Below are 11,064 nucleotides of genomic sequence, written 5' to 3'. Positions count from 1 at the left end.
GCTGGTCCTACAGAGCGCATGAGCCTTCGGCTCCCCCCTCCCACCCCTCGCGTGGTTGCTGCCCTCTCCCCCAGCGGCTCTGCTTCCTCTTCCCCCCTGCAGTTTCCTCTTTCCATCCTTACAGAGCAGACGGGTGTGCACCTCCCTGCCTTTGGGTGGGGCTATCTGACTCAGGCCCCATGGGCTGGTCTTGAGAAGGCAGCAGGGGATTGGTAATGGTCTAAGTAGTTGGCCGAGGCCTTATTTTTTCCGGTCCAGCTGTACCAGTGAGCGCTGAGGTGAGAGTGGAGCTGTCTGAGAGGAACAGAACTGAGGACAGACACCAGGGGTCAATGACTCCCCCACCACATCTGATTATCTCTGAGTTGGTGTTTGGGGTGGAGCGAGAGTGGGCAGTGTTACTGCTCTTGTTTTGTTTGGCCCCTGGATCCTCCAGGTGGCGTGGATGAGGGTGAGGCGTGGGGCTAGGCATCCAGAGAATCCTGAGAGGAAGACCATCATCCTACCTCCCCGGGCAGGACATGGCTCTGCTATCATCAACACATTTTCATCTGTGCTATTTGCGTAGACTTCCTTCAGAAGAAAGGCCAACTCAATACCCATTGGCCACCTCTTCCAAACCCTACCAACTTTTCCAAAGTTATTCCCATCGCCTGAACAAAACCTTCTGCTAAAGCTTAAAGCCATGTCTTTACATTCTGTCTGAGCACGCAGGGTCCCATGACTTAGCTTCTTCCTCAAAGCAAAACAATCTTTATTTTTCTCTTTTCCTAAAAAAAGATCATTATTTTATCTACTCATTTATTCTATAAAGTCCTGGGCTTCTCGTGGCTACTAGCCAATGGCAACCTTTTTTTGGAAGAATCTTGAGGCCAAGCCCCGAGTCTACTCGATCTCTCTGAGCGAGTGCCCGAGTCCCAGCTGGAGGAAGGCTAACAAGTAGAGGATTACTTGGGTTGGCTCTCTGCCCCAAGAGGGCTTCATGTCCTCTGTGCTCAGAGGTCCTCCCAGCCCTGGCTTGTCCCTGTTCCATCTTGTACACTGAAGGCCTGGCTCAGGTTTCTACCCTGTGGTGTCCGTCCCAGGCCGGCCCTTCCCTACCATGAAATCTCTCAGTGGCAGTGGAAGATCTGGCAAGGGTGGGCTGGTGGCACTGTTATTACTAGCCTGTTTCTTATTGTTCCCAGCCCTCTACCCTTTTCGGAGCTGCTGAATCCCAGAACAGACACATCTAAGAATAGGCTGCTAAGTTCATTTCCTCAGGGCAAGTGCAAAGATCACTTGCAGTCACAGCCAGCCCAACCTGTCACATGGCCACCTGAGCAGCCCTAGACTTCTATTAGCAACCCCTGGTTAAGGCAGGGAGTGGTGAGGATTGATCGATGAGGAATTTGAAATCCCATTCGTCTTACACTGGGATAGGGACTGTCAGCAATGCGGATGCAATGCAAGGAAGGGGGATGCAGGGACTGGGGATGACTGACTGTGTATCCACCTGAGAAAGGGGCCTCTTCCCGCCATCTCTTAAGGTTAGTGTCCCCCTACTGTGCTGTTTTTTGTCGTTTCCTGTTGTTGGACTGGTAGTAGATAGTGAGTGCTAGAGGGTCTTTTGTTTGTTTTTTATCTGTTGCCGCTTTGGGACAAATTGTTCTTGTCCCCGCCTCAGAAGCATTCCTAGTGCAAAGTCTTCACGTGGTCGATAAAGCCATGTGAAGTCACGATCCTTTGAAAGAATAAGTTGGACTGTCAGGTAACAGTTAAGAGATAGCTCATCCACCTCCTTATCTGACTTGGTTACTCAGTAACCAGTGCCAGGTAGGGAGAGGCGCAATTCTAAGTGTCAGTTCTTGGCGACAAAGACTTAGAGGGTCATGGGGTAACCAGCCCCACCTGCAATAGTCTGGGGGCCTCGCCGCACACGGTCCTCGGTCTTTGCTTCGTTCCAGGCCAGCCTGGCCCAGCACTCGGGCTGCCATCCTTCCCCCTCACGGCCACCCTGGGGTAACTAGGCAAAGCACAGCTGTTTCTGTATGCCCCCCGGGGCCTCTCGATTCTGCAGGAAGGGCTTGTGAGAAGTGAAACCTGCGGTTCTATGTGCTGTAGGAGTGTGTCAGCTGTCTTTCCTGTGAATTATTGTGAGCTTGGCAGTCTTGGCCTCAGCGTCGCCCAGCCTTAACCTGATGGATGTCCCCAGTCTCCTCTGGACTGTGACACCTTGGCCTTTTTCTCAAAACTGCTGACAAAGTAGATCATAAAGAAGACTGGACTGCGACTCTGATCTCTTCCCTCTGTCATTCTCAGTCCAGGCATGAAGTCCCAGAGGAGGCCAGTGCCAGGCCTAAGATGACATAATGCAGTTGAGGACTTCCTGTCCCCCAAGATTCATGACTGCCCTGCTATCTTGGTTGTCAGATTTTCTACTGGGGGCTGGGGTAAGAGCGGGCAAGAGGTTAGGCCAGGCCCCTGGAGGAGGACGGGGCTGGAGTTGCACAGGTCAGGATGTCAGTGTGGACCTCTGCTGAGCCGTCCTGTTTGTTCCCAAGGGAGCCTGTGGGTGGGCCCCAGCAGGCAGGAATCTCTGCTCTGTCTCACTGCAGGCTTCCCCAGAGACACTGTGACCTGCCCCAGGCAAGGTGAGGGCACTCGTCGTTCACCTAGCCTAGGTACATGTGCTGGGGAAGTGGGGAAGGGGGCCATGCTGACCTCCAAATTCTTTCCTTCTAGTGAATCCAGGGTCTGGAACCCCCACCACTCGGAGTGTGGCGCCAGCCCCCACCCCTACCCGCCTCTCCTAACAGAGCAGCGCAGGGCTGCCTCAGTCCCCACCAGCTCTTCTTCCTCATCTGAAACTTTGAAACAATAGTAGCTGTACACCTAGTGTCAGGAACTTATAAGATCTGTTGTCTGCCTCGTCTCACTAACCTGTCAATAACCCTGTGAGAAAGGTCGCGAACTCTCTGCTTTTCAGATAAGCAAACAGGTGGAAGGAGTGAAGCCAGGTTTGGACGGATCCCTAAGGCCTTGCTCTTCCCTCCCCTAGACAAGGACTCCCTGCAATGCACTGCGGAGGGTGCCCCTGGTGTCGCTGTGTGCCCTGGGAGGGGCTCGCAGGGTGGGAAAGGCCGAGAAAGCGGGCCCCGTCCTCAGTGAGGAAGCCCATCTGGGGCTTTCCCAAAGCAGTCCCCAGGGCAGAGCTCAGGGTCTCACCCAGCTTCACCTGGGTAGTGTCCAGACCTCTCTGACCCAGTAAATCCCAGCCCCCTTGGATGACTTTCCACCATGGTCACCCTCAAGAGATAGTTTAAACTCTACAACGGGGCACACCCCACCTGTCCCCCGCCTCCTTCCCAGCCGCCTCACCTTTTACACTTGGCTCAGTCGCACCTTCCAGATATCCCGCACCACGAAGAGTTCTCCAAACAGGTAGTGTTAGTTCATGCTCTCTGTCTCTGCGCACGCGCGTCCCCGTCCCCGGACACGCTCCCTGCCCCAGCCCTGCCTGACCTGGCTTCTCCTGCTTGTTTTTGAAGATTCGACTAAAGCCTCACCTCTAGAAATCCTTTCCTGACACCGCTCCCACCCCAGCTGGGCTCGGCGTCTCTCTTTTGTGCTTCCACGTCAGGCAGGGCTGCCCGTTTTTATAGAACTTTGGCCTCAATCCTGTCCGTCTCCCCACTGACCGGGGAGTTCCCGGAGGGCAGAGGTATCTCTTACGGTGGTATCTCTTGCTCATTGCTGGATCCCTAGAGCGATGCCTATGCCTGGTACCTGGCAGGCACATGTGTGGATGTGGATGGGGGACCAGTCCTGTTTCTGCCGGAGAGAGTCAGGATGTCAGAAGCAGGCATTACCGTGTCTGCTGTTCTGGCCCAGCTCCTCCTCCCAGGGCTGGGAAAGGAGTCCACATTGAAAGGGGGCATGGAACAGAGAAGGAAGAGCACCGGGGACACAGCAGGAGAAAGCCGAGGGAGGGTGGTCTAGGTCTTTCCTAGGTGGGCGGGTCCGGGAGCCTGGACTTGAATCAGTGTGGTGGTGGGAGTGGGGATGGGAGGAAAGGGTGGCTGGCAATGCGGCTAGACCTTTGGGTCCCTCACTGGCTCCGACCAGCTCCTGAGAGGGCTCGGCATGTCCGCTGAGTTGCAGCCTGGCTTCCCATGCAACACCCGGCTCCACAGCCGCTAAAGGCCTCCCTGCTGGGCCTGTCTGTGATGGGAGAACAGTCAGAGCCAGGGGCCGCAGTGGGGCCTCAGGGCCTGTTCACACCCAGAGGACAGATGATTTGTCACCACTTCGGTGGCTGCATCCACGTGGCAGCCAAGATAGGCCAAGTCCCTGGGGTCTTAAAAGTGACACAACAGGGACAAGGGTGGGAGTAATATTGTGTTCACCGATCTTTGAGATAGACGTGGTTGGTGCTCTCATCCATGTGCAACTGAAGAGGAAGCCAGGGGCAAAAAAGGCGTAGGAACTTGCCTTTGGTTACACAGTAAATTCAAGGTCACTACTCAAAGCTGTCAGCTTTTCCCCAGACCAGGCAGACTCCCAGGCGCAACACCAGGTCGGAGGTACCTGTAGGGCTGTAATCTTCTTCCATCCATTGCTCTTTGGGGAAGGCCAGCTGAGGCACTCCAAGTTCTCTCAGAGAGTTTTTCCCCTCTGTGATTCAGCCGTGCGCCCTCGGGAACTGGTAGCCAGAGGGCCTGGGCTGTAGAAGAGCGTAAAATCCAGACTGAATAGTTGGAACTTCATTCTTAACAGATGGGAGGGCCACTGAAAAATTTTAAGCCAGGTAATGGAGTTGGTGTGTACCTCCCTTCTTTTAAGATCAACTGGGGGCAGTGGAGCGAATAGAGACAGAGAACCCAGGCAGAAAGTTCAAGTTCAGGGGTGCAGTGAGAAGGGCCTCAGAGTCCAACCTAAATTCAGGCTCTGCTGAAATTCCCCTTCATTTTACAAGCGTCAGCCTTCATGACGCATTTGGAGGAAGTGAGTTTGGGTTTTGGAGGCAGATCCCCAGAGAGGGCAGAATGAGCCTGCAGTGTCCTTAACTCTTAGGTTCATAGAGCTGAGAGATGCCAACGGCTTCAGGGACCCTCCTACCCTTCTTTTCCAACCTTCTCTGAGATCTTTAATGAAACAGGGCTCTGGGACTTTCCAAATACCTGGCCCTTTCTCCCGGGCCAGGGCTTCATTTTAAGACTCATTTTCCACGTACTTCCTGGCTCCCAGCTGACTAAGCTCAGCTGATACTCTTCTGGGGAAGCAGACAGTGACTCAGGAGGGCATCGAAGCCCTTCCCCAGACCCTCAGGAGAGGGGAAACAGCTGAGAGAGCATGGAAACTTCGCTGGTGTCTGGACGAGTTGTTCTTTCCATCCCAGACCAGTGCATGAGATGAGAAATGGGGGGTGGGGAGGGCACATGTGATGCTTGAGCCACAGGTGGAAAGGATGACCCTGCTGTCCAGTGGGATGGACGACACTGGGACTAGGAAGAGGACGTGGGTTCTGTTTGCAGCTGTCCCACTGGTGCCACATTTCCATCGGTGGTCCCACCATTGCTGGTATTTTTAAAATGATTTTACTTCTCTGCTCCCATCTGTCTCACACAAGCGTACACAAAGGCACCCTGCCCTTAGTGAACCAAATGAACATAGGTGACAAGAGCAGCAGTTCGTTTGTGCTGTCCAGTGTGCTGGTGCTGAGCCAGTTCTGTTGGAAGGGCTCAGGAGCTGGGACCAGGGAGATGGGGCTCCCTGAGCACCCTGGTTTCCGGGCATTGGTTCCTCCCCTCCCCTTGGCCTCTGCTCCAAGGAACTTGTGTTTAGAGGGGAGCTCAAAGGTAGAGAGCTGGTGGTGCTGAGGCACTGGGCTGCCAGAGCAGGCACAAGTGGGGTACAGGGCACAGGGTCCGATCTTCCTGCTAATCCAGATGCCCACTTTTTCTTGCAGGTACCGAGGCTTCATCCTGCTGCTCACCTTCTTAATTTATACCTGTTATCACATGTCCAGGAAGCCCATCAGTGTTGTCAAGGTGAGGCTGGCCTGGCGGTGAGGAAGAATGCAGGAGATGCTGGGCACCCGCAGAAATACACTTTAGTAACGGTCTGGAATTGGGCCCAGGACCATTCTCTTCCCTTGACCTGGTCGGCTCCCACTTTTAGGAGCTCTTTTTTTCCCGGGAACTTTCCCTGGGTACTCTTTTTGAGTTTATTCACCAAGACGGCAGTGTCGGTGGCGATGGGTGAATCGAGAGAGCAGGAACCCTGGGCTCTGTGGGTTCTGCTCATAGATTTTCCCTGCCCTGCCCTTCACTCAGGGTCTGATGTGGCCACCTGCCCCTACAGCCAGTTCCTGTAGGAGAAGGTACCAGAGGAAGGAGCAAGGAGTCCAGTGGGGAGGCAGTGGTGCTGGTAGGCTGGGCAGGGAGGCTGCTTGCTCCTCGCTGGGCTGAGTGGGCTCTGGGGCTATGCGATGACTCCTGACCTGTTTATCCCATTGCGTGTCCAGAGCCGTCTGCACCAGAACTGCTCAGAGTTAATCAGACCCTTCAATGACACTCACGATCCCAACGACACCACGTGGTGTGACTGGAGTCCGTTTGGTAAGAATGGGGCAAGTTGCTTCCCCACTCCCCATTCCCTTCCCCAGGAAGGGGCTGTCCAGGGCCAGAAAGGCCTTGCAGGGGCGGCCGAGCACCATCTCTCTCTCTCTCTCTCTCTCTCTCTCTCTCTCTCATCTGCTTTCAGACAAGAGCAACTACAAGGAGTTACTGGGGGCCGTGGACAATGCCTTCCTCGTGGCCTATGCCATCGGCATGTTCATCAGGTAAGACAGAGGCAATGCCCGTGACCACCGCAGAGCAGGGTGGTTCAGAGCTGCTGCCTCTGTTGACTAACCCGGGGATAGCTGGGTCAAAGTGAAAAAGGTAAGGGGTCCCCAAGTGGAAATGAGACCAAGACTTCTGCATGTGCAGTCAGTCCACAGCCACCCTCGTTTTCTTCCTTGGTCCCTGAGCCTGCTCTTTCACCTGGCCGACTCCCACTTTTAGTAGTTTTTTTTCCTAGAAAGCCTTTCCTGGATGCGTCTTCTGAGTTATTCACTCAGATGGCAGTGTCAGTAGTATAGCTAGAATATGGTTTGTCCTGCGTCAGGATTCTTCAAGGGTGGCCCTGGACACAGAGATGGTTAAGAAACCCCATCCTGTTCTGGCCTTAAATTAGCACAGCAGGTATGGCTTTTACACAACAAGCATGGTGCTTGTCACCATGGACTCAAAGGTGAATGAAGACAGCTACCACCTTCAACAAGCTCACAGCCTAATGGGATGACCGATTCATCAGCGGCTAGTTACAAACAGTGTGGTAGCTCCGACAGAGGTGGCTCCAGGGCATTCTGGGGGCTCAGAGAGGTGATTACTTAGTCTGAGCTGGGATTAGAGAAGGGAGCTTAAGGAGGGCTTCTTGGAGATGATACTTGCACTGATGCGAGCATTGGATTTGGTGGTGGAGAAGAGGCTCGGCAGGAGGAACAGCATGCGCAAAGTCAAGAACTATCAAACGGCATGATCTGGAGAAGTGGGGGACCAGTAACAGGTTTATCAGAGTGTAAAGACCGAAGCGGGTCGTAGGAGACGGGGCTGAAGAATGAGGGCATGTGTGCCAGGCCTCGGGCACAGGAGAGCACTGAAGGGTTTTGCTCAGGGCGTCACGTTCAGATTCACATTTCAGACAGGTCACTCTGAGGGGCATGGAGGGCAGACTGAAGGCCTGGTCATGCTAAGGAACAGATGGGTAATCGTCCAGCTAAGCTTTGAGGAACACTCGAGTTAGAACAGTAGAAATAGGAATGGAAAAGAGGTGACACACTGGAGAACTATTTAAAAGCAGAACGGGCGGGTTTTCGAGATCTAATGTGAAGGGTGGGAAGGAGAGGCAGGGAACTGAGGTAGCTCCCTGGTTTTTGGCTCGAGGGGACAAGGATGGCGGTGCCAATCCCTCCGATGAGGGCATAGGATCAGGGTCTGGGTCGGGGAGGGAATGGAGGCAGAGAGTTGAGGAGTGCGGATAGCGGGGATTAACTGCAAATCCAACTCTCTTTTCCCCAGTGGGATTTTTGGAGAGCGGCTCCCTCTCCGTTACTACCTTTCAGCCCAGTGGCCTTTTCACCTCGCTCTTTGGCCTGGGATATTTCTGGAACATCCACGTGCTCTGGTATTTTGTGCTCATTCAGGTATGAGCCTCCATCTTGCTCTTGGGCCTCTGTTCCCAGCACAGAAAGGACCCTGGGGGCTCTAGTCCTTCTCAGCCGCCCCCAGGTCATGGGCGATTGGGGCCCTGCGCACCTCTTGCCCTGCCCAGCACTCCTCTATGATGCTCTGCAGGGTCCGACTTTCCACCTCCCAGGGTCATGCATTTGCTCGTTCAGCGTAAGCCTGCGCTGAGCACCCCCTTGAGGTCACCTGAGATGCCTGACAGGCTGGGGTTCTGCAGCCAGAGAGCATTAGGGGGGTGTGTCTGTGTGTGAGGGAAGACGAAATTTGTGGTGTGGTCAGTTGGGGGCACCCCTCAACCATGATTTTGAGGGGTCAGAGAAGGGAGCTGGCAGCATGACTCGGCCTGTCTCACCTGCCTCCTCTCTCCCTGCAGATCTGTAATGGTCTCGTCCAGACCACAGGCTGGCCCTCGGTTGTGACCTGCGTTGGCAACTGGTTCGGGAAGGGGAAGTGAGTGTGACAAGGGAGCGGGACTGGGAGGTCCCCTGGGAGGGCTGGGGTAGTGAGGGGGTCACTCATGGCATCTTCATATAATTTCAAGGTGAGAGATTAGAAACTTGCCTCCATCTTGATGACTTTCACGTGCTAAGTAAGATATACACATTTTAGTGACTAAAAAGCAGTATCGATTTTCCATTGGTTAGGTTTTAACCCATAAAACAGCAAGTTTAGTTATGTTTTTGCCTAATAACAGATAAATTTCCATTTTGCATGAAGTAAAAAATGAAGCCTATAAAACTGTATGGCTTTTTCCTGAACTGGCTTTTGTGCAAAAAATGTTGCTTTAGAGCAGGATGTCTCAACCTCGGCCCTACTGACTTTGGGCTGAGTGATTCTTTGTTGTGGGGGCCATCCTGTGTGTTGTAGGATATTTAGCAGCATCCACCCACTAGATGCCACTAGCACACCCTAAGCCGTGACAATCAAAACTCTTCAGACATTGCCAGTGTCCCCTGCGGTTGAAGACTAGTGCTTTAGAGTGACTGCCATAGGGCAAGAGAGAAGAGAAGGGGTGGGTGCTCAACCCCCAGGGGCCGCGAGAGCTCCCTTGGGAAGCCCTGTGAGCCGGCTCAGGAACCCCAGGCCTGGCTGTAGGCAGTCAGTTTTCTGCATTAGATGGGGCAATTGCAACGAACTCTCTGCTTTCCTGTTTACTTTTTCCGCTCTTTTCCCTTCACCCTCCTGTCTTCCCTCCTTCCCTCCAGGCGGGGCTTCATCATGGGCATCTGGAATTCCCATACGTCCATGGGCAACATCCTGGGCTCCTTGATCGCTGGCGTCTGGGTGAGCGGGCAGTGGGGCTTGTCCTTCGTGGTGCCAGGCATCATCACCGCTGCCATGGGCATCGTCACCTTCTTCTTTCTCATTGAGTGTGAGTGGACCCTCCTCCCCACAGACCCCATAATTCTGAGAGAAGGCAGGTTACTGGTCAAGGAGTTGGAGGACCAGATGTGAGACAAGCAACCTCTCTGAGCCTCAGTTTTCTCATTTGTAAATTGGACTAATAGCATATACTTCCCGGGGCTGTCGAAGTTTTCGGTGACAGGTACTTAGGATGCCTGGCCCCTTGTTGGTGCTTGGCAAATGCTGGCAGAATATGAGCAGGGAGAAGGGGAAGGTGGGGTGGACAGGACGTTCCACACATTTGCTGTTCGCATCCCCATTCCCTGACTCACAGCCTGTGAGCTAGGCCAGGTAGTAGGGCAACTTCGTAGCAAGAGAATGGAAGTCTGGGAAGCTTTGTGTGGAGACTAGTCCCAGTGAAAGGGGTGGGCCTGGTCTTCGGAAACCTTCTTAGAAGGTTTTTCTTGTTTTAGATCCCGAAGATGTGGACTGCAGCTCCCCCCAGCACCACGTGAGTGTGAGCCTCCAGCCCGTTCCCTGCTCTCCTACTCCAGCCCCAGACAGGACTGGGGAGTTGGAGGAGGGAGCCCTGAGCCCACAGTTATGTCACAGGTCCAACATCAGGCCCTTGGGTTGCGTCCCCAACAGCCCGATGGGCTTGCAGGAAGTTAGACTAGTCCAGGAGAGGGACGTGCGCCTCTTCCAGCTTGGGAGCCCCTGCCTGTCTTGTGGGTTATCCCCACAGCTGGCATAGATGTACCCACAGCAAGCTCTTATCTCTGTTCAGAGCGGGCCGGAAGGGAACCAGAACTACCCCGAGGACTCTGGGAATAGCCCCTACTGTCACCAGGAGAGCAGCCTTGAGACAACGGCCAGATGCTCCAAGGAGCCAAGTGCTCAGCCTGTTGCCATCAGCTTCTGTGGCGCGCTCATGATCCCGGTGAGAAGTTGGGGCATGGAGGGGAGAGAGAGGCTCTCTAGACTTTTCCGTTTGGTATCGGGAGATGGGGATGCCGAGGGTGATCTACGGTTTCCAGAATTTCTTTACAGAAGATGCCTAGGGTGGGTATAGGGGAGGCTTGTCTTGACACCGCATTGGAACAGCAGGCACATTGCTTTTATTGAGAGTGGATGTGTACTGGAAGTGCCGTGTGTGGAGGGGCGTGGGGAGTGCTGGGGTGGTGCTCGGCCACCCCTGGGGCTGCCCCGAACGAGGATCTCCCGCATTTTTCCCACCTGCTATGCTCCCCAGGGCGTGATCGAGTTCTCTCTGTGTCTGCTCTTTGCCAAGCTGGTCAGCTATACCTTTCTATACTGGCTTCCCCTCTACATCTTCAATGTGGGTAAGTACCAGGAGGGGAGGAAGAGGTGAGGAAGGGGTCTCTGGTGGGAGAGGGAATCTGTCATGTGATGCATATGATTCCAGGATGTAGGAAGGATCTCTGCT

At 54.1% G+C, this 11,064-nt stretch overlaps 1 protein-coding gene across 1 annotated transcript in view; it reads left to right on the top strand.

The window, feature by feature from the left end:
* Window positions 1-11,064, top strand: part of SLC37A2 (solute carrier family 37 member 2) — a 23,101-nt gene that overhangs the window by 5,529 nt on the left and 6,508 nt on the right. The window contains 10 exon segments of the mRNA XM_015592002.2: window positions 5,951-6,032; window positions 6,509-6,602; window positions 6,748-6,826; window positions 8,106-8,150; window positions 8,152-8,230; window positions 8,647-8,723; window positions 9,479-9,645; window positions 10,091-10,128; window positions 10,405-10,557; window positions 10,870-10,960. Coding sequence (XP_015447488.1) covers window positions 5,951-6,032; window positions 6,509-6,602; window positions 6,748-6,826; window positions 8,106-8,150; window positions 8,152-8,230; window positions 8,647-8,723; window positions 9,479-9,645; window positions 10,091-10,128; window positions 10,405-10,557; window positions 10,870-10,960 — 905 coding nt within the window.

Source organism: Pteropus alecto, unplaced genomic scaffold (genome assembly GCF_000325575.1).
Source record: "Pteropus alecto unplaced genomic scaffold, ASM32557v1 scaffold135, whole genome shotgun sequence".
NCBI lineage: Eukaryota > Metazoa > Chordata > Mammalia > Chiroptera > Pteropodidae > Pteropus > Pteropus alecto.
This window is presented reverse-complemented; position numbering and strand designations above follow the sequence as displayed.